Source organism: Pezoporus occidentalis, unplaced genomic scaffold (assembly GCF_034315485.1).
Source record: "Pezoporus occidentalis ecotype Australia unplaced genomic scaffold, CSIRO_AGI_Poc_V1 ctg70, whole genome shotgun sequence".
Classification (NCBI taxonomy): Eukaryota; Metazoa; Chordata; class Aves; order Psittaciformes; family Psittacidae; genus Pezoporus; species Pezoporus occidentalis.
The window spans coordinates 2,639,956-2,662,270 of record NW_026916053.1 but is presented as its reverse complement, the minus strand read 5'-3'; the positions used below and the strand labels follow the sequence as shown (position 1 = coordinate 2,662,270).

Here is a 22,315-nt window from a genome sequence, read left to right as displayed (position 1 = left end):
GCTCCCACACCGCATTAACGGACTCCTCATGGCACCAAGGAGGGCCATTGCCTTCAAAAGCCCATTGAACAGTCTCTCTGGAGAAGATGAGATGTGTGGTTCCCAGTGCTTTCCTGTTTCCCTTTGTGTCCCCTGCCAGTCTCTCATCTGCACAAATTCCATCTTGATTGTCACATAGGTGTAGGTTCAGGCCCCTGAGTACAAAGGCTGGCAAATGCTGGTACCCTTCACGTTGGTGAGGGATGGCAGGATTGCTGCCGGCTTCCTTTGGGAATAGGTTATAGATGTGCTCTCTCCTTTCCCAAGTCTGTGGCTGCCCTGAGGAAGCGCCTGGTCCTGCCCATGTGGATTACAAAGCCTGGGGTCTTGCAGCAGCCTGTCCTGGGAGCAGCTCCTCTCTGAGCCCCCTTGGTTCCCGTGCAGCAGTGCCACCCTTCCTGCAGGGATTGGGATCGCACTGTGGAGCCAACTGGTGCAGCAGGTGAGGGGCTGCGGGCGCAGGCCGGGGCTCTGTTGATGTGACTCTTGTTCCTTAGTAATGCGTGAGAATCTGGTGCGTTTGTCACCAGGCTGTGACTAACTCGGAAACCTCTCACTGCCCTTGTGACTTGGAGGCTTCCTGCCAGGGCGCCTTGTCTGCCGGTGGAGGTGGGACAGGGGACCTGGCTGCCCCCCGGAGCAATGGCAAGCGATGGGTTGTCTTTGAGGGCTTCAGGAGCTCCATCGCTCCCTGGGCTGCATCTCCCGTCTGTGTCCTGCTCCTCCCTGGGCGGTGAAGTCTCTTCTGAGTGTCTGGTAAAGTGAAACGTGAGCCTTGATGTCTCCTGGTGCTGGAGCAGCCTCAACACAGTGGGAGGGGAATGAGGGCTCCCCAGCCTGAGGGCACTCGAGGCTCTGTCCCTGCTGTGTCCGTGGGCTCCTGGCACATCTTGGGCTGTCTTTGTCAGGTCAGGGGCTGGGTCTGTCACATGCAGTGACCTCAGTGCTGAGTGCATGGAGCAGTTCTGCTCTACCGAGCACCATGTGGACACACACTATGAGCAGGATGGAGGGCAGGGGAGTGGGGAGCTTCAGAGCACACCTGCAGCCAGGAACAGCATCTTCCTGCACGGTCCTGAGGGCTCCTTGCCCTGCTGCTGCTCATGGCAGCACACTGCTGCACAGGCCCTCCTCTTTTCATGCTCTTTCCCTGCTTTCTTTCCCACCCTACCAAAGGACTGAGCGGGAGCACAGCCTGGTCAGCAGCAGCGCTGCCCTCTGCCATGCCCTGTGCCAGGGCGGTGAGGACGTGGTGCCCGCTGCTGGGGCTGGCTCCGTCACAGGACGGAGCTTCCCGGCTGTGGTTGTTGGTGGAGCGTCTCGGGAAGGGAGCCAGGCCCCACCTCCATCACGCACATCCCATGGCGACTGCGGAGCCTGCTCAGAGACACGACAGAGGGTGGCACTTGTGTATTTTTAGCTTCTGCTGCATTGCATTAAGAGCTGGGAACGAGGGGTGTGGACACCCAGCGACCAGAGGACAACAGCCCATGCTGTGCACCCCACCAGTGGGGACTGCAGCTGGTGGGGAGGCTGGCTCTGCAGCCTGCTAAAGCGTTCTGTATGGAGCAGGCTGCCTTTCATCATGGGGCTGTGCAGATAGAGCGGGCTGGTGGCTGTCAGTGTGACCGCTTTGCAGGCAGAGCTATGGGCTGGTGGCAGCCTGGCTGGGGTTTTGGTCAGGGCTGTTTGGAGGACACCAAGTTGTGGGGTGCTGGGCACCATCCCCCGGACATCAGCCGCTATCTCAAAATGATGGAAACTTGTGATGACCGCTGCAGTAGGGTCCCCATGAGCACTCCGTGTATAGAACAGATCTCTGCAGGGTTTGAGCCGTGCTCTAGACCCAAATCCAGGCAGTGGACAGGGTTGAATGGTGCTGGTACTTGAGTGCAAGATGACATTTGGCTTGGCAATTGCGTGGTGTGTGGATGTTGTCTGAGCTGGGTGGCCAGGGGAGCTGGCTTTGCTCTTGCAGTGACCATGAGGAGAGCTCAGTCATGGCCTCCTTGTAGGACGGAGCTGCTGTTCCAACCTGAGGCAGTGGCAGAGCTTCGCCCTGCTGGGAACACTGTGCTGCTATGGGGAAAAGCCTGTAAGGTTCAGGGAAGAGCCCTGAGGCACAGGATGGGCAGTGGGGTGGGCATGAGGCTGTTGCTCCTCTCCCCTTCCCACTCCCAAACCTTTGTACTGCAGGGTTTGGGTAGGGATTGGGTTATGATGCTGGCAGGTGAGTGAGGAGGCTCCAACACCCAGCAGTGCTGGTGCAGTATCTGCTTTTCCTCTGAGTCCTGGATAAAAACAGGGAAGTGGAGTCAAATTGGGACTATAAATGAAATGAAACCATTTTAAGTTAAGGGAACACATCATTAAGGCCCACCCTAACCTTGGCTTTGCCCTCTACTGGGGGTCATGCAATTATAAGTGCTCTCTCTTGGCCTTCACGGCTCTCTGGGGAGGCTTTAAACAGTTTTTCCCCCTTCGACCTTCTCTTTGACAGCATGGACGAGACTTTGTGCTGCAGCTGCTGCTAAGGGACTTGATTTCCTGTATGAAATGTAATTTATAGAAGATTCCTTTGGGAATAAAGAAATGTACAAAGGTTACATAAAAATGTATTCTGAAAATGTGAAATCTTTACAACCATCACCAAAAACCTGCCAGCTGAGAGCCAGTGCAAAGGCACAGCTTTAAGAATAAAAAGCAAGGTGGGTGCATGGAGACTGCTTGGGTCTGGACCAGAGGGTTGCTTAGAGATGGGCATCACCTTTCAAAATCTGGGAGACATCATCTTTACTTACCCCCAATCTCCAAAATAGCCCAGAAGCAACCAACCTGCATGTAAGAAACGGGGGGGAGAGGCTGTTCAGTGTCAAATTCAGTTTAAAAGGGTTAGAGTAAGAAAAAGGAGACATTCTGGGAATTTAAAACTGCGCCTGTAACAAGGCAGGAATGAAAAGGTTTTTAGGAACCACTTGCTAAGGACACAGAGCCTAAGAATGTTTTCCCCAAATATCTAAGCACTAAAAGGCCTTTTAGAGGAGTCATAGGGTAAAGAAGTGATTGAGGAGTCAAATGAGTGCTCGTGGGGATGGAGCAGAGCATCTCGGTCCAGAAGGCTTTGAACCCAGAGCCATCCCTGATGCCAGGGGCATGAGTTGCCCTTAAAGGGTTTGATAAAGACATTTTGGAGCAAAGTAACACAAACCCCTACACTTTGGTGTTATTTCTTCTGGAATTGCAAAGGAGCCTGATGAGACGTTGGGAATTGAGGGCTGTCGCCCTTCAGGGCCATGTCCATGGAAGGGGAGGTGAGGTAAATGTGACATCAAAGACCCATAGGTTTACTTGGGTATTGTGTAAATCGTTAGGAACTGTACTAAACGCTTCCTTTATGAAAGCAGTAGACTGATGAATAGGCAGGGTGGGTTTTGGGAAGCAAAGCTAATCCTTGCAATCTGCCAGCCAGACCATGGGGGTGAGCTGGGTTTGGGCTCCAAAACAACTGTTGAGTTGCTTTTGAAGAGGTTAAGCATTGTCCTCATGAGAGTTGTCTGTAATTTAGTGCCTGGTTGAAGAATTGGAAGCAAAGTGCAGGAAAAACATCTTTGCTTTCACCATGTGGAGCAGGGAGAAGGTGCCAGCTGATTCCTGCGTCTGAGATGCTGAAATGGAAACAGTCTGAAGAGTTAAGAAAACTCTTAAGATGTGCCAAGTAATGCATATGGGGAACCAGCCTTGTGTGTATCTTCACTCAGGGCTGTCTCTGCTCCTGAAGGAGCCTGTAAAACGCTGGCAGAGTTTGGCATCTGCCTGCAGGTTGTCTCAGAGGCGTGTTCAGTGGTTTGGAAAGGGAGAAGGAACATAGCTGAAACCCTCCTGCTGCTGTGTGGAGCAGAGGATAAGGCAGATGGTCTGAGAGCTGGCCCAGCCTGCCTGAGGGGACAGGGTACCTGTACCTTAGCTGCTCCAGGAGAGCTCTGCAGGGGAAGGATGTGATGGAGGATGGCAGAACGGTGGATGGGAGAGAGCAGGTGACATGGAAATGCTCCTCTGTACTCTCACACCTTGAGAACAGGAAGCTGCTTGGGAGGGCAGTGTGATTTAAACAAAATCTGAGGGGTTTTCCCATCCCTTACCAGTTCATAGTGCTGAACGCCCGCGGTGCTTCAGCTCCTCACCCTTTGGAAGCAGAGGTGGTGGTTCCCTGTGGCTCCATGGGGACAGTGTGTTCCTGCCTGCCATAATGAACTGGCTGGGCTGCCGCAGGCAAGCTGCAAGTGTGCTTTGAAACCACACAGGAGCACAGATAACACTGGCACTGCCTTCTCAGGCTTTTCCTGTTGACGAGAAGCCAGGATAAACTGAACCTCATGGAAGAGAAGTAGGAAAAGCCCTTTCCCTGGCTTGCAGCAGCGTGCCGAGCTCTGTGTAGGTATAATCTATAAGCCTGCAGATTTTTACCCAGCAGCACAGTCCTGTGCGGATGGCAGGAGCTTGCCATGGGCTTGTAGGAGATAACATGGTGAGTTTTTTCTCCTCAAGACAAACCAAGCAGCCTTGGGTGCAGAAGGTTTCTGGGCTGGCAGTACCTCGCCTGCAGTCAGTGTGGAGCATCCTGGTTTCCCTGCCCCTCTGTGCTTCTGCTGCCTATGCAAGCAGTGGCCACGAGCTGCTCGGACCCACAGGCTGGTGTCTGATGGTCCTTTGATGGTACGGACTGTGCCAGAAGCTTCTGGGTGCTGCAGGCACTGCTGACTGGTCCCCACACTGCTTTCTGGACACAGCAGGCCATGGTGTTGGATGCCCACAGAGCATTCCATGGCACAGTGTGGTCACTGCTGGATCCGGCGGCTGCCTTGGAGGTGTGCTGGTGTGGACACATCTGTGCTCCCACCGTAATGGGCTTGCCTAGAGGCTGGAGGGGCTGTTGGCAGCCCAGAGGGGATGCAGGAGGAGCAGAGGGATTGGTTGTGTTTTCACACACGTTCCAACAGCTCGGGGTTGGTTGTATAAAGCATTTAACTGCCTATGGCAGCAGGGCTTGTGGCAGGCTGGGATGTCTTCATCAGCAGTCACAGAAAGGCCCTCTCCGATTTGCCTGAGCAGCACAACACAAAGAGAAGGCAGAACCCACTCACTAGGTCATGGTTTGAGCCCTGCTCTCCTGACAGCTTTATCAGCCTGTCCCATGCGATGGAGCCTGAGGGTCCTGCCGGGCAGTGGATGTGCTGATGGTGAGTGAGACCTGCTTGTGCTGCATAGCCTGGGCTGGAGCTGTAGGTGAGGCAGCACATGGGGTAGGGGAGAGCTTTGGACCACTTGACTGGTTTGCAGCAGTGGAAACTATGAGCCAGTTTTGGCAGTCCCTCCTCCACGCTGCTTTGCTGGGAATTGCTGATGCACACAGTGATGGGGACCTGTAACCCCTGCATGGCCATGGCGGCTCAGCTCCCCCAGGCACAGGCGGTTGAGTTCAGAGCTGCCCCGGGTGCTCAGCACCAACCCCAGCCCAGTCCTGTGAGCTGGGAGCCCCTCTCCATCAGGACAGGTGACATGACCTGCTCTTGGGTGTACCAGAATCATGATATCCAGACCTGTTGCCTGTTGGTGGTCTGCCTGGAAGCGGGCAGGCCCTTGTGAGACTCAGGGCTACAAACTGTGGCTGGGAAGGAATAGTTCACCCTCCTGCTGTGCAAGGATGCTGACGATTTGCTTTCTGTCTGGTATCTGCACTTGGCTGCTGTTCAGCACAGAACCAAAAGGAGGTCCAGGCTCTTGGGAGTCTATGAGCTTTGTAGCTAATCCAGTAAATTGTTCCAGATGATCCCCAGCTTGCAAGATCTGAGGAATGCAAAGGCTGGGACTGATCCTGTTGCTCACCCTGTGGGCTCAGAGGCAGCGTCTAGAGTGCTGATTTTCTCCTGGCCCACAATGGGTTCCTCTTCATTGCTTGGGTGCACATTGATGGTTTGTCTGGGTGACGGGATGGCAGCTCTCCTCCGTGCCAGCTCTTTGGATCAGACCAGCAGCAGGGACTGGGGCAGAGCACTGGAGGTGGCTGATGCCAGAGGTGCCTGCAGCCCTGCTCATGGGTGGCTGCAGGGGCAATGAGGCTCTTTCCCTTTGCAGTGTGTTTCATTTAGCACTTCCATGTAATCCAGATCAGAAATCAAAGCATACACAGTGCCCTGTGGGTAATGGGCAGGAGGTGACCTGGGCACATGGGTTGCTGTTGGTCTCAGCAGAGGGGGATGTGGAGTGTGCAACCCAAGGCAGGGCTCTGCTTGGGGGCACAGCAGAGGGGACAGCCACTTCTGCTCTGGACCTGTGTGTGCTGGTAAGGAACCAAAAGGCCTCTCCAACCTGTGGGCCTCTGTCAGGCAGGGAAGAGAAGATCCTTCCCTTTGAGCTGCCTCTGCATGTGGTGGCCATAGCCACACTGAGGGACACTGCTCCCACTGCACTGGGTGGTTGGAGCCTCGCTGGGGCTGCAGCTCCCCCGAGAGCTGTTTCTGTCTGTGGCATTTGCTTCACACGCTGCCTTTCTGCCCTCTCTGCAGCCACCAAGCTTAAAAGCGCTGAGCCGCTCCCCAATGTCGGATGCCTGGGAGTGCAAGGCACAGGACCCCTTTGCCAGCAGCGAGGAGCAGGACGAGGTGTCCCACCAGGTGACGGTGACGGCCACGGCCACGGGAGGCCAGTGCCAGTGCCCGGAGGAGGAGCCCGATGGGGCTTCCCAGAAGCGAACGAGCACCCAGAATGGGATGCAGGACGCTGGGGGTGGGGGCACGGTGAAGAAGAAACGGAAGAAAAAGGATCTGGGAGAGCAGGATGGGGGAGAAAAAGCAGCTGTGGAGGTGAAACCAAAGAGGAGGAGAGAGCCTAAAGAACCAAAAGAGCCGAAAAAGGCTAAAGAGCCCAAGAAGCCGAAGGAGCCCAAGCAGAGGGAGGTGGCTAAGAAACCCCGGAAACCTCGGGAACCCAAAGCCCCCAAGGAGCCTAAAGATAAGAAGAACGGCTCTGAGCCTGGCTCCAGAGCAAGAGCCAAGAAGAGCAGGTGGGTGGTGGTGTGGCCTTGTCTCTGTGCCTGCTGTGGATGGGGCTGTGGGCTCACAAGAGCTTCAGCTGAGGCCACCCTGTTGCAGGGTGCCCAGGTGCCTCCTGGTGAAGGCTGGATGTACTCATTGGGAGGCCAGGATGAGCTCTCTGGCCATGCAGAGACGGGAACAGGGGGGTGTCCTTTTGGGGATGAGGCCCCAGATTGAAAAGAGGACCAGAGAGTCTTGGCCTTTCCTTGTCCTGCCCTGTGTGCTGGGGTCAGGACCTGAGGAAGAGGCAAGCAGCAGGCAGGGCGAGTGCTCCGTGCAGATGAAATGATTGCTGGGAGTCCTGTAAGTGGCAGATAATGGTGACATAATTTCTTCTAAATTATTTCTAATCATAGCTAACTACTGGCTCATGAATGAAGCAGTTGTTAATTGTGACTTAGGAATCAATATCTTGGGAGTTATTGCTCGGTTGGAAGCGGTGTGTTCGCAGGGCTAAAGCGCAGTTGCATGGCCAGGGAAGAGAGTTTTAACTGCTTGGGTATGGCTGCTCCCAGGCAATTTTGTCATGAAATGGGGTTAAAACCTCAACACAGCTTTGAAACCAGCTGTTCCTGTGCAGGTCTGGGGTGTGGAAGGGATGGGTTGCAGGGCTGTGAGTGGGGAAGCCCAGGAGCAGGCACCAGGTCTTTGAAATCTTTCCCTCAAGTGTTCCTTGCTGAGGGTAAGGATCTAACTGTCAGCCTGTCTTGGCAGCAAGGACACCCCTGTGGAGAAGAAGAAGAAAGGAAAGAGGAAAAATGAGATACCGGTGGACAGTTTGGATTTGGATCAGGATCTCCTGAGCCCATCCGTGCAGAGCCCAGAGGAGTCTGCGGAGTCAGCCGACAGCCAGGTATGGCCAAAGCCCTCAGCTGGCTCCTTCATTGCTCCTGGCAGCTCCCCTTTCCCAGCATGGTGTGGGGAGGCAGGTCAGCCCCACAGGGCTGGGGAGCTGCACATGTCTCTGTAGGGCTCCTCTGCCTCAGGTCTCTATGAGGCTATGTGGGTTAGGCACTGATGGAGACCTCAGTACCACAGCAATGGGTTTACCTCCAAGGGCTGCCTATTCTTCCACCACCTCCATCCCACTGTCTGGGCTAGAGATCAGCAGCCTTGGGGCTCGCTCTGCTCAAGCAAGGAAGAGGTACTTGGTGTGCCCATCTCCCCCATGAGTGCCTTCTTCATCCCACACACAGAAACGCCGCTCAGGACGGCAAGTGAAAAGGAGGAAGTACAACGAGGACCTGGATTTCAAGGTGGTGGATGACGATGGCGAGACAATAGCTGTGCTGGGAGCTGGGCGAACCTCTGCGCTCTCAGCCTCCACTCTGGCGTGGCAGGCAGAGGTAGGGCTGGATGTGGGGCTGGGTGGTGGGGCCTCCTGCGGGGTCTTCCAAGGGTGTCAGTGCCAAGGTCTGAGGAAGTGGGGGATCCCAGCACAAAAATGAAGAGAGAATGTGCCTGTCTGAGAGGGTGCAGGCTGGCTTTGCAACACTGTGAATGCACAAGGGATGGGCAGGAGGCGTGTAGGTCCAGCTGTCACCCTCCTGCTTGGAGACTAAGGCCTCTGGAACATGTTGTGTAGCTGGACTTGTCCCTGAAGACCGGTCATACCCACCTTTGGCTCCTGTCTCTAGCTCCTGTGCATGAGGTTAGTCTGTCAGCTGAGGGTTTTGTCAGTACCAGGTCATTGTTTTCAGCCCATGCTGCTGCTTTCCATCAGTGCCTTGGAGTGCAGAGGTGCCCAGCCTGACACCATCAGCCAGGCTGATCTGCAGGGAGTGTGGCAGGGGTCTGGGCAGCATGGCAGGGACCAGCCATAGTCACTGCAGTTTGGGCCTTCTCTCCCCACTGGTTCAGCCCCGGCCCCTGGTGGATGCTGGCAGCTCCTTTCTGCTGGTCTCTGTGTTGGATCCTACAGCTTGTTCGTTGTCTCTGGTCACCAACAGAGCTGACAGATAGTAATAATGATCACTAATTGTCTTCATAGTGTGCCTGTGTCCCTCTCTAGTCCCCTTTTCACTAAGCTTTGGGGAGGTGCTTACAGTGCTGCTGCCCACAGCCGTGTCCCAGCTGGGCTTCAGGCAGTGATCTTTCTAAGTGAAGTTTCCAAAGAAACAGGTGGGAATGGGCTGCCTTTGGCATGTGTCTGTGCTGCCACGCTGCAGCATGGACTTAGTCCTGGGCTTCCACCTCAATGTGTCCTGCTCCAGATGAATTATTAAGGCTGGTGTCTGATGGCAGCGAGGTTCTCTGTTGCTGCTCTGGCTCCTGCCAGCAGGCTTGGCTAGGCCTGGCTGTGGCTGCTTCCAGGGTCAGGACTGACCCAGCAGGTCACAGTGGGAGTGCTGAGGCCTCAGAGCTGGCCCCATGGCCTGGATTTGCAGCTTTTCCCCCTGTATCCTGGCCACGTTCCTCAGCAGCTCTGAGGTGGTGCAGTGCTCCTCTGTCAGCCTGCCAGCAGTGAGCATTGGACCTATGTAAGCCATGCAGCCTGGGTCAGCTCCCAGCCATGGGATGCTGCAGGTGGCTGCGATGGCAGCACTGTGCTCCTGGCTGTGTTCACACAAACCCTTTGTGGCCATGGTCAAGCTGGAGCTCAGCAGCACCAGGGTGGATGCCTGGGCATGGGGAAACACAGCGGCTGCAGCGGGAGCATCTCTGCCTGTTCCCCTTGGTGGTGTTACCCTGGTGTGGGGCAGAGCTACCCAAATAGGGCACAAATCCCCTTCTGGGCCACAGGACTGCAGCTGAGGGGTGCAGACTTTTCTGGGACACTTGCACCCTCGCTGGCTGCCCTGGTTTAGCTGGAAGGACCCACACAGCTAAATATGACAGTGCTGTGGCCTTGGTGGCCTGGGTTGCACATGGCAGAGGGTGGGTGTAGGCAGACTGGTAGCATCTGCACCCTCACACCCAGGAAGGGTTCTCCAAGCACAGCTCTCCCAGCTCTGCCTGCCTGGCTCCTGGGCTGGGAGAGGAGTGAGAGGAGGGTGCCAGAGGCCATGCGATGAGCAGGGAAAACAGCTCTGCTCTCCTGTCCCCAGGAGCCTCCCGAGGATGATGCCAATATCATTGAGAAGATCCTTGCCTCGAGGATGGTGCAGAAGGAGGTGAGTGGCAAAGATGTCAGTGGGGCTGAAGGTCCCTGGGCAGAGGAGAGATGGGACCTGGCTGCTTTGTGCATCAGGGACCTGAGATGGAGCAGCAGTTGGTGCTGCTGTGCCATTCCTTGCACTTGCTCTTCTCAGGATGATGCTGTGGTACGGGTTGGGGATGACTGTGGTGCCTCTCCTGCCCTGGGCACCAGAAAGCCTCTGGAGAGGGGTCGGGCTTGTGCTCGTAACATGGAGGTGTTTGAGTCCCCCTTGCTCAAGGGTGGCCTCACAGCACATTCCCCAGGGCCACCAAGCCTCCAGGGCAGCAGCACACTGAGGGCCTGGCCATCCTCACCATGTGTGGTGCTCAGCCTGCCTGGAGCCCGTGGCCGGGCAGGGGATGCCTGCCTGCTCCCAGGCCATGGAAGATACCCCAGCTCCTGCACAGGCTCTTACTGTCACTGATTCTCCTTCCCTTGGTTTCAGACTCATCCTGGGGGCCTGGCGTTTGAGATGGAGGAGTTCTACGTGAAGTACCGGAACTTGTACGTGCAGCGTTGTGATGCTCTGTGCTGTGGCACGTGCACCATGCATGCAGGAGCAAGGGCTGGGTGCTCCTACCTCTGTCCCATCCCCAGCATCCCTGTCTCACTACTGCTGTCCTCTGGAGCAGGCCCCAGCAGTGGGAAGCAGGAAAGCTGCTGTGGCCGCAGTGCTCACTCTTGGCCTGGACCTCGGCCATGGCTTCCTCCAGTTTGGGGTTTCACATGGGGAGGCATAGGCTGGGTGTTCTCTGGGTCGCTGGGAGATCCCTGCTGGTCTGGGTGGTGGATGGGATTGGTCATGTTTCATTGACATTGGTTTTTTCCCTCTGCAGCTCCTACCTCCATTGTAAATGGGCAACTCTGGAGGAGCTGGAGAAGGACCCCAGGATCTCCCAGAAGATAAAACGCTTCCGCAACAAGCAGGCTCAGATGAAGCATATTTTTACAGAGGTGAGAGCTGAGCACAGCAAGGAGCTGTGTCCAACCCCAGCACACCCAGCCTGGGCTGAGCGATGCCTCTGGTACCTCCCTGCCCCAGCAGGCCAGCTCCAGGTCCAAAATGCAGGGCTGGGTGTAGCTCGGTTATCCTGGGTGCTGCCCAGAGCCCTGCCTGTGTGCTCTTGCTGACAGGCAGCAGCATGGCACCTCCTCGAGCTTTCAGGCTGGATTGAACCAGCACAAGAAGATGAGCGGGTGGGGATCCTGGAGCCAAGGGGCCATGACAGCACCCTGAACACCCATGGTGTCACTGGCAGAGATATGGGCAGGGTGACAAATGTCACTTGCAACGCTGGAAGCGTTGCTCAGTGGGAGGGAGGGCAGCGTGGAGTGCTGGAGGTGCTTTTGTGGTGGAGCAGAGGTGCTGTGGGAGAGGGAGCTGTAAATACCTGGGCTTATACCTGCCTGCTCCGCTCTACAAGCAAATTAATCTTGTTTAATATGAAAGGTGTTCTATAATTTATCTTGCTGCTTCAGAGATAGTTGTTGGATCCCCTCAAACTGCCCCTTACAAGTGTAAACGAGGCCAGTAGGCTGTGAACATTTCTCTATGGATGTAGTTGAAAGCTGGGGGTGTGTGTCAAGTTTCTCACTCCCAAGACTGTTTGGGGTCTTTCCCAGGGTGTAAAGAAAAGGCAAGTGTTGGAACACATTGTACCACTAACAGCTTAGCAAGGAGCAAATGCTCTTTCCTGTGATGAACTGGGGCTTGGGGAGCTGTGAACATCAAAGCCTGTTTTTTCTCCTTCCCAAGCCCTAGGCAGTGTGTCTCTCTGAGGACCACTGCTAGTCTGAAGCCCACTCCTCCCATGGTGTTCCTGGCAGGAGGATGAGCTTTTGCCTTATGAACAGTTGCTGCTGGTGGCTGCTGAAAGAGAGGCAGAGACAGAGGACAAGGTGTCATCCCTTGCAGAGGAGTGGAGTTCTTCGGGTGCTGTGTGTGGCTCTCTGGATGCTGTGCATGAGCAGCATGCAGCTCAGGGCTGTGTACCTTGGGGCCATATGGGCTGGAGAGAACGTTCCTGCCTCCCAGCAAGGGCAATGTGGAGCTCGCTACCGCACTAAAGAAAGAGCTTTGCCTTCTCTATCCTCCCTGCCTAGAGACAGATGTCATGTACCTGCGTCCAGGGCACTTGGTGTGCTGCACACAGCCAGCAGCATCCTGGGGACAGATGCCCCGCAGCTGTTTACTGCTGCCCACCATCTGTTTAACCCTGGAATCACCTTGAACTTCCCTCTTTTTACTGTTTGCTGTCACAGCCTGATGAGGATTTGTTCAACCCAGACTATGTGGAGGTAGATCGAATTCTGGAGGTGGCTCACACGAAGGACCCTGACACTGGGGAGGTGAGTGGCAGCATCTCTTGCCCCATGGAGGGAGGGAGGCTTGGCAGGAGCCCCAGACTCAGGATGTGCAGCATGTGGTATCTCAGAGCTCCCTGAGGCCTTCCCAGCCTTGCACAAAGTGAGTCTTGTCCCCAGAAGACCCCTTGGCACAGGGCTGAATGGGGGCTGCTGACTGTCCTGTGACTCCTGCATGCTGGGGCTGAGCTGTGAGCCCTGCCCTGTCTCTGAGCCTGCGTCTGTGCTGCAGGAGGTGACTCATTACCTGGTGAAGTGGTGCTCCCTGCCCTACGAGGAGAGCACCTGGGAGCTGGAGGAGGATGTCGACCCAGGGAAGATTAAAGAGTTTGAAGCCCTCCAAATCCCTCCAGAAATCAAGCACATGGTAACGTACCCAGAGGTAACGTACCCGGCTGGCAGCTCGCTGCCCTGGGCAGGCAGGGACTGTCTGTGTCTTGCCAAGGTCCAGCAGTGCTGACCTTCTTGTCCCTGCTGCTGCAGTGCAAGCCCTATGTCCTCCCCTCCAGATGGGTTAGTTAGCAGGACCTGAGGGTGGGATCTGGAGGCCAGGACCTTGCTGTGAATCAGCTGTCAATGACTGTTCTGAAGCGTGGTCCTGATGCTCAGCCCCAGAAGCAGGGTCTGCCCTCACTGAGCGTTAGCTTCTTCCTCTCCATGGACCTTGGTCCTGCTCTCTCCTCCTAGGAGCGCCCAGCATCTGAGTCCTGGCAGAAACTGGAGAGGTCCCGGGAGTATAAGAACAGCAACCAGCTGCGGGAATATCAGCTGGAGGGAATGAACTGGCTGCTCTTTAACTGGTATAACAGGTGAGGAGGGGCTGGCACCCTGTGCTCCCATGGGATGTCTTGCTGGCAGTAGGGCCCTGGTGTGTGCAGTCATGAGCTGGGGGAGAAGAGCTGACAAACACGGGCTGACAGAGCAGCCACCGGGATCTTCCGGTGCTGGAGCTGGCAGGCAGCTGCCAGGAAGTCTGTGTTTGTTTTAGCTTTGCAACTGAGTCTTCTGGAATGTTTCTCCCTCGTAAATGCTGATGAGTCTTGGAGATAGTAGGGCTTAGCTATGGGTGTAAGATACACCTGAGGTTTGGTATTGGCCAGGCTACTAGTGACCCATTCCTGTGGCAGGAGTGCAGGATATGCATGTTCTCAGCTGCAGTAGGTCATTAGATGCATGGTTTACTGGCTAGTGTGCCCCCAAAGGACAGCATCTTCACACTGAGTCCATCATCTTGCAGGAAGTTGGATGGTCTGGCTTACCCACACCAGTTTGAGCCACTGTACCAATGTCCCCCCACCCTTCATACTGCAGGGTCAGAGAGGTGTGGGAGTAGGTGACATCCCATCAAGACAGGGTGGCTCCTGCTTCTCAGAGCCACGTTCAACCGCCTGTGTCCATCTCTGCAGGAAGAACTGCATCCTGGCTGATGAGATGGGGCTGGGAAAGACAATCCAGTCAATTACCTTCCTCTCAGAGATATTCCTCATGGGCATCCATGGCCCTTTCCTCATCATCGCTCCTCTCTCCACCATCACCAACTGGGAGAGGGAGTTCCGCACCTGGACGGAGATGAACGCCATCGTGTACCACGGCAGCCAGATCAGCCGGCAGATGATCCAGCAGTACGAGATGGTGTACAGGGACACACAGGTGATTGACACACAGAGCACACCCAGGATGCATTCCCCAGCCCTGGCTTTCTTTACTTGTGAACCATGTGGAGCTTTTGGTTCACCTGAAGAGGGACAGGTGATCTTTTAAGACCCCTTGGCTCTCGAGGGCTCAGGGTGCACTGTGTATGAGCGAAGAACAGGCCTAACTCATGCAGAAAGGGGAAAAAGCAGCAGAGCTCCCACTGCAGTTCTTGTCCAGGCCTGTTTGCTGCCCTGAAGCAGTGTCTGGTTTGGAGAGATGTAGCCTGTGGCCAACGAGGAGGCTTGCAGGAACCTGCCTGCTGCTTGGGAGAGATGAATCTGGGGAAATCCCAGCTAGGAGCCAGATGCTAACACTGACACTGTCATACGGTATGTCTGATAGTATCCTGCCACCCTGCAGGAGTCAAGTGCTGCATATGGTTTATGTCTCCACAGGGGAACCCTCTCCCTGGGATCTTCAAGTTCCAGGTGGTTATCACCACCTTTGAGATGATCCTTGCTGACTGCCCGGAGCTGAAGAAGATCCAGTGGCGCTGCGTGGTCATTGACGAGGCACATCGCCTGAAGAACAGGAACTGCAAACTCCTGGAGGGGCTGAAGCTCATGGCCCTGGTGAGCATGTCCTGCACCGGTTCATGTGGGAGCAGGGTGGGACAGAGATGGCCATGCCGAGCTGTCAGATGCCATTGCCATGTGCTGCTCAGACCCAGTGTCAGAGCTGAGAGCTCCCTGTCAGAGGGAAAAACATCCAGGACCCATCAGGTTGCTGAAGCAGTGCCAGTGATGGGGGGGTCCTTTGATTGATGGGGCACTGGTGCCCTGTAGCCATCACAAACTCCTTTCTGCTCTGTGCCTTCCCATCTGTGTGCACTGCCAGGGAGAGCACTGCCTGGCCTTACAGTGCAGCTTAGGCTGCTGTAGCACATGGAAGCAGTGGCTGACCAGCCGTGCACAGCATCCTCTGGTCATGGTGTGCCTTGTGCCGTGTTCCCTTTTGTTCTCCCTGAGCTCTGAAGAGGGACATCCTGCCCCAGGTACACAGAATCTTGGGCTCTGCCAAGTGTCCCCCTCAGTGCCAGCACAGCTCTGCCTGTGGGTCTTGTGCCAGGGCTGGGCTGAAGCCTGGGAGCAATGTGGGATTCTTGGATTCGGCTGTCATTGCTCCCAGGACACTCCCTTAGATGTGTCCCAGTTCAGCTCTGTGCAGGCCTCACAGAGTGCTCCTGAGGCAGGAAGACAAGGAGCATTGTGCTCTGGGACCCCTCAGACCCAGCCAGTAGGTGTGAGCTCTCAACCTGTTTTCTGTGTGTACCCAGGAGCACAAGGTGCTGCTGACAGGGACCCCGCTGCAGAACTCGGTGGAGGAGCTCTTCAGCCTCCTGAATTTCCTGGAGCCACAGCAGTTTCCCTCAGAGACAGCCTTCCTGGAGGAGTTTGGAGACCTGAAGACAGAGGAGCAGGTACCTGGAAGAGCGATGCTGGTGACTGTTAGTGCAGGCCACTGGGACCCATGTTCACCAAGCCAGGCACACTGTCAGACGTGTGCTTCATGGAAGTGAATAGGACTCTGAATGCTGGGAGAACAAAGTGTGACAGAGCCCTTGACACAGCCTTGGAGAGAGGAGACCATCCTGTGCCAAGGCAGAGGTCTGCTCCCTGCCTGGCTCCCTACTGCCTTTGCATGCCTGGGCAGCAGAGCTCACCCGACTTTCCCACCTGCTCTGTCCCAGCTGCTTCAGGGTTATTTGTAGTGGGTTTCCAGTGTGGGGAGGCTCTAGCATTGCAGGCCCCTCTGCTGTTGTCACCATGTGCTTGCCATGCAGGAAAGGCAGTGAATCTCTGTTGTTGCTCCGGCAGGTGAAGAAGCTGCAGTCCATCCTGAAGCCCATGATGCTGAGACGGCTGAAGGATGATGTAGAGAAGAATCTGGCACCCAAACAAGAGACCATCATTGAGGTGGAGCTGACCAATATCCAGAAGAAATACTACAGGGCCATCCTGGAGAAGAACTTCTCCTTCCTCTCCAAGGGTGCCAACCAGCACAATATGCCCAACCTCATCAACACCATGATGGAGCTGCGGAAGTGCTGCAATCACCCATATCTCATCAACGGTGAGGGCTGTGCCCAGGAGGTGTTGGGGGCACAGATATTACTGCAGCATTTCCTGGTCCCTACTTGCAGTGTTCACCTAGCTTGGCAGCCAGCTCAGGTCCTCATGCCATCTGCTGCTGGTTGTGGTTGTACATCCAGGCCCCACACAGGATGCAGTGATCTGCCTTATTGCCCCCACAGGCAGCCCAACTCCCCACAAGTACTGGTGGACACATTATGGTCTTAGAAGCTTGCTGTGTTTGGGGGTGTTCTGGTGTGGGACCCTCTCCAACATCCCAGCCTGGCTTGTTCTGCCAAGCTCTGAAGAAGGAGTAGAGTAACAGGAGTGGAGGGGCTTCTTGGTGGTCTCTAGCCAACCTCCCTTGATCTGATCGACTGCATGGGTCCTGTTCCTCATGTGGTGGCTTGCTATTGCCCTGGAGGGGAGGCTGGGGCAGCTGCAGTGCCAGCCTCACCAAGAGCTCTCATCCCTTCTCACCTGGCAGGGGCGGAGGAGAAGATCCTGGAAGACTTCCGTAAAACACACAGCCCGGAGGCGCCAGACTTCCAGCTGCAGGCGATGATCCAGGCGGCCGGGAAGCTGGTGCTCATTGATAAGCTGCTTCCCAAGCTGATTGCTGGTGGGCACAAGGTGCTCATCTTCTCCCAGATGGTGCGCTGCCTCGACATCCTGGAAGACTATCTCATTCAGAGGCGGTTAGTACAGGCGTCAGCATTCACCACAGCTCCTCCACATCACCTCCATCCTGCACTTGTAGAGACAAGAGGGGCAACAGCCCAGGGTGGGGATTTGGCCATTCTGTGCCCACGTATCAAAGGATCCAAGCTACAGGCTACTGCTGGTGGGTGCAGAGACCCCAGAGCTCTGACCTCTCCGTTTTGCATTGCCCAGGGCTAGTCCTAGGAGTGACCAAGCAGAAATAGGCCCTTCCTTTGGTCCTGGTTCCCATATCCATGCACCATGCATGGGGTCCTGGTGATTTTGCCTTTCTAAGAGGAACAACTTTGAGGAACAGCTACAGTGCACACAGGCTGATGGGGCCTGAGCCTCCGCTTGTGCACAGGTCCTGCCAGTGAATCCCAGCTGCCTGTGTACCAACACAGAGCCTGGGGGAGGGAGCAAGAAGGGGTTTGTAAGCCACGTTGAGGCCCTGCTGTGACCCTGCTCTCTCCTCTCCCGGAGCAGGTACACCTATGAGCGCATCGACGGGCGGGTGCGCGGCAACCTGCGCCAAGCTGCCATCGACCGCTTCTGCAAGCCCGACTCCGACCGCTTCGTGTTCCTCCTGTGCACGCGGGCGGGCGGGCTGGGCATCAACCTCACTGCTGCCGACACCTGCATCATCTTTGATTCGGACTGGAACCCACAGAACGACCTGCAGGTAACGGGACAGGCAGCCAGGAGATCCTGCAGCACAGCTCCTGCCTGTCATTGCAGCAGGGATGGAAGGGCAGCCGCCTCCGGCTGTAGTGGGATGGGTTACCCTGCTGGGAGAGCTGGCAGGAGTGCAGGCAGAGGGGACATGTCATGGGGAGATGACAGCGTGGCTCTAAAAGCACTGGTGGGCCACAGACCAGGCAATATTATGACCATACGTGGTTTTGGAGGGGGTGAAGTGATGGGTGCCCTGCATCTGCAGAGACCCAGGACTCCACTCTGAGCCCTGAGTCTTTTCCCAGGGGTGCAGGGGTCTCTGATCCCTGCTCCAGGAGCCCTGCCAGGTTGGCCACAGGCACTGGGTGAGGGTGCTCTGGTGGGTGGGAGCTGACTGTGGCTCAGATGGGTGAGTGGTGGGTCCTGGTGCACAGTCCCCATGCTGCTGGGCTCACTGCTTGATACTGTGCCTCCTGCCCTCCCAGGCTCAAGCTCGCTGCCACCGGATCGGGCAGAGCAAGGCAGTGAAGGTCTATCGCCTCATCACCAGGAACTCCTATGAGAGGGAGATGTTCGACAAGGCCAGCCTGAAGCTGGGCCTGGATAAGGCTGTGCTGCAGGACATCAACCGCAAGGGCAGCACCAACGGGGTAGGTTGGCTGCTGGATGGAGTGGGACCAAGCGGGAGGTGCTGTGAGAGAGCTCTCGTCCTTTCCCTGCAAGACACTGCCAGGCTGGAGCAGAGACCTTGGGCAGGCTTTGCGGGAGGGAAGGCCTGTTTTCATACAGTGGCATTGCTGGTGTTTGGCCTGGGACGCAAGTGGTGCTGTGTTTGGGTGACGTGGACTGACATTCTTGATAGTCCCTCAGGCAGCATTTTGAAGAGTCCTCTGCTATAGCAGCAGGAGGTCTGGGTTGGCTTGGGGCAGAGGGAGGGCTGTGCCCCAGGGCAGCTGGCCAGGTTGGTGATGCCCCCATGTTTTGGGCAGGTTCAGCAGCTCTCAAAGATGGAGGTGGAGGACCTGCTGCGGAAGGGCGCCTATGGCGCCCTCATGGATGAGGAGGATGAAGGATCGAAGTTCTGTGAGGAAGACATTGATCAGATCCTCCAGCGCAGGACACAGACCATCACGATCCAGACCGAGGGGAAGGGCTCCACCTTTGCCAAGGTGAGCTGTGCTCCACTGGAAGGGAAGGGGGATTCCCTCAAGGTGGTGGGGGACGTGGTGGGTTGACCTCTTCTCACCTGTGTGTTGGGATACATCTGCATGGAGGCCAAGCTCTCCTGCCTGTTCTGCTTCCCAAAGCTGGGCACTGCTGTGCCATGGGAAGCTGTGCACTGTGTGGCCCTGACATCCCTACAGGAGAAAGCTCAAGGAGCCAGCTCCATGCCACACTTGGGACTGGTGTCCACTGGGGGCATGTGTTAACATGGGGTGTAACACCCTGTGGCAGCCAGGTTGTGTGCTGCAGGTGTGTTGGGGATGGCTGTATGGGGGAAGGCATATCTGGATGGTGAGTTGCACCCTATTCATTCATCTTCTTCCACTCCCAGGCCAGCTTCGTTGCATCAGGAAACAGAACTGACATTTCCTTAGATGACCCCAACTTCTGGCAAAAGTGGGCCAAGATAGCAGAGCTCGATACAGATGCCAAGAATGAAAAGGTACGATCCAGTTCATGGCCTGTGTGCCCCACAGCTGATCTGAAACTGCGTGGTGTGGTCTCCAGGCAGGAGCTGTGTGCTTCCACTGGGCTCAGGGAAAAACCCTTGGGCTCAGGCCAAACCGAAGTCCATGTGAGCCCTGGCACCCGGGGCAGAAGGGAGCATTTGTCCTGGCAGCACTGGAGAAGGCCTCATTTGCTGACATGAGTTTGTTGCTCCAACCCTTCGAGCCCTGGAGGTTGCAGTGCTGGGCACATTTCTTTGCACTGCAGCCCCATCTCCCACCGCTGCAGGTCTCCATGGCTAAAGAGGTGGTAAAGCTTGCTGGGTGCCCCAGCTCTCCCAGCTGAGGCAGCAGTGCCCATAGAGATGATATTAGCAGCAAGAGGGAGGCCATGCAGCTCTGCAGAGCTCACCACTATAGCAGGGAGAATGGGAGAGGGTGTGTGTGTTTCTCTTGTGTTTGAAATCCAGGCAGATCTAAATGACACGGATCATTCTGCAGAGCAGGGGTAAGGAGAGGAGGCAGGCACATGCTGTCTAATTTCATACTGCTGCCTCCTGCACCTTCTTGGAAGCCACCTTTCCTCTTCCAGCCCACCTATTCCCCCAGCACAGAAATGACACAGCCTCCAGCACAGCGTTCTGTGCAGGCAGTGCTGGGAGGGCCAGGACTATGATTCAGAGCTGAATCAGCTGCTGGTTGTCAGCAGTTTGAATCCAGAAGGCATGATTTTCACCCTGCCATTGTTCAGACTGAAGTTTGGGTTGGCCAGGAATTGTCTCGTGTGCCAGCAAAGCCTCACACAGGTAATTTGGAGCAGGTATCTATTGGGAAGGTGATGACTAGCCACAAGGCTGGGAAACAGAGGCGTAAGCAGAGCAGAGCGGTAGTGTGGAGGAGAAGACATGCTGTGCCCTGATGGGAGGCAGGTATTTCTGCCCATACCTGAGTGCGTTCTCCTCTGTGAACCTCACAGGAGAGCCTGGTCATCGACAGGCCCCGGGTGCGGAAGCAAACCAAACACTACAACTCCTTTGAAGAGGATGAGCTGATGGAGTTCTCCGAGCTGGACAGTGACTCGGATGAGAGACCCACACGCTCACGGCGCTTCAATGAGAAGACACGCCGGTACCTGCGGGCTGAGTGCTTCCGTGTGGAGAAGAACCTGCTCATATTCGGGTGAGTCTCACCCCCACTAGGCAGCTCCTGCAGGGAGATGCTGGAAAGGTCTCTAGTTGCACAGGTGTATTTACGCTCTCTGTATTCCTGCTGTTTCCAGCTGGGGACGCTGGAAAGATATCCTGACCCATGGGCGGTTCAAGTGGCACTTGAATGAGAAGGACATGGAGATGATCTGTCGGGCCTTGCTGGTCTATTGCGTCAAACACTACAAGGGGGATGAGAAGATCAAAAGTTTTATCTGGGATCTCATCACGCCAACGAAGGATGGGCAGAACCAGGCTCTGCAGAATCACTCAGGTATTGTCTGTTGCTCTGCTGTTGCACCTCTACCCGTTGCCGCTGTGCCAGCCTGTAGGACCGAGGCTGAAGAATTCAGAGCTGATTGAAGCAGCCAGCAAACAGTTGTGCTTGAGCACCACAACTCTCTCTGCACCTCACAGAGGAGGTGGCTGCCATGGGACTGACCTCCACGCTGACCCTCAGAGCCAGCAGCAGGGGTTGACTGGGTGGGGAAGGCTGTTTCCTGCCTCCCAGTGCCATGGATGGTGCAGAGAGGGCCTTTGTGGTGGGAGCAGAGATGCCATCCTGCTCTCAAGTGAGCACTGCTGAGTTTTCTCTGCCTTCAGTGCAGCGTCTGTTCTCTGTAGGCATCCCTTGGGGCTGGAGCAGTACAGCAAATAGAGCCCACCATACAAACAGCATCATGCAGCCACAGTGGCTTTTCTTTAATGATATGAAGCTGGTGCTGGCTCCTTGGATCAGCTGGAGGGCTGTGGCCTGTGCTGGGAGAGCCGGCTGGGGGAGGCCATGGCCCTTCCTCAGAGTGGTCAGAGCTCCACAGCTCTGTGCTGCTCATTGTGTGCTTGTGATCTCTGTGCTGTGGCTCACCAAGAAGACTGAGGTACCAGTTGTGTTTGCAGAGAGATGACCAGGATCCAGGCTTCCCTGATGTGCAGGAAGCAACAGCAACCTCCAGCCTGTGCTCATGCATCCTGGGGCCATTCCTTCTCAATCTATATCTGAGTGACTGTGAAAGGCAAGCACAACACACAGACTCTGAGCTCTGCTCTGATCCAGCCCCATCCTGCCTTCTATCCCAGAACAGGCTGAGTTTGTCCAGAGGTCATCAGGCCAATTCAGTGCTGGAGACAGCTGCCCTGGTGCTCATTGCAGAGCCCCAGCAGGCTGGAGCCCTTGTCCATCTTTACACACATAGGCAGGAGAGGACATGTACAAGGCCCTGCCTCAGAAGCAGCTGCCCAGGGAGGCATCAACCAGGAGTTGTTTCCATGTTCTGCTGTGAACTTGCATCTTATTTCAAGGTTGAAAATGTGTTTAATTTTCAGCTCCAGCCACCCGATCTCATTTTATCTTTGTCAGCCTGATGGGACTGTGTTCCTTTTCCCCTCGCTGTCTTTGCCAAGTGTAAATGCCCCCTGCAGTGATCCTGCAGCCCTCCTCCTGAATAGGAAACAACCCTTAAGAGATCGGATCATCAGAACTGACTTCTGGTCTTTGATTGTTTGGCCCCCTCTTGTCTGAACTCTTGTTCAGATCACTGTGTTGTCCAATAGGGTGAACTTCAGAGCTGGCTGTAGTGTCTGGGTAAGGCTCTAAGAGCTGTGCCCAGGACCAAGGTCCCTTCCATGCTTTTGTATGATCATAGAATGACTTGGGTTGGAAAGG

General features: G+C 55.7%; 1 protein-coding gene across 11 annotated transcripts in view; it reads left to right on the top strand.

Annotated features, from left to right (window-relative positions):
* The window catches only part of CHD6 (chromodomain helicase DNA binding protein 6), a 69,900-nt gene that overhangs the window by 28,610 nt on the left and 18,975 nt on the right, over window positions 1-22,315 (top strand). For 5 of the 11 annotated variants that reach the window (XM_062642065.1, XM_062642066.1, XM_062642060.1 and 2 more), the window contains 20 exons: window positions 6,603-7,099; window positions 7,845-7,983; window positions 8,327-8,476; window positions 10,178-10,243; window positions 10,715-10,773; window positions 11,106-11,223; window positions 12,532-12,618; window positions 12,866-13,015; window positions 13,321-13,442; window positions 14,040-14,283; window positions 14,724-14,900; window positions 15,605-15,748; window positions 16,146-16,401; window positions 16,888-17,098; window positions 17,589-17,784; window positions 18,263-18,427; window positions 18,767-18,946; window positions 19,333-19,443; window positions 20,424-20,626; window positions 20,727-20,926. In XM_062642065.1, the coding sequence (XP_062498049.1) occupies window positions 6,636-7,099; window positions 7,845-7,983; window positions 8,327-8,476; window positions 10,178-10,243; window positions 10,715-10,773; window positions 11,106-11,223; window positions 12,532-12,618; window positions 12,866-13,015; window positions 13,321-13,442; window positions 14,040-14,283; window positions 14,724-14,900; window positions 15,605-15,748; window positions 16,146-16,401; window positions 16,888-17,098; window positions 17,589-17,784; window positions 18,263-18,427; window positions 18,767-18,946; window positions 19,333-19,443; window positions 20,424-20,626; window positions 20,727-20,926 (3,442 nt within the window). In that variant the 5' untranslated portion in view covers window positions 6,603-6,635. Of the gene's footprint in view, window positions 1-658; window positions 796-6,602; window positions 7,100-7,844; window positions 7,984-8,326; window positions 8,477-10,177; window positions 10,244-10,714; window positions 10,774-11,105; window positions 11,224-12,531; window positions 12,619-12,865; window positions 13,016-13,320; window positions 13,443-14,039; window positions 14,284-14,723; window positions 14,901-15,604; window positions 15,749-16,145; window positions 16,402-16,887; window positions 17,099-17,588; window positions 17,785-18,262; window positions 18,428-18,766; window positions 18,947-19,332; window positions 19,444-20,423; window positions 20,627-20,726; window positions 20,927-22,315 lie in introns of those variants that run through there. The other 6 variants (XM_062642058.1, XM_062642056.1, XM_062642067.1 and 3 more) reach the window with 4 other exon arrangements.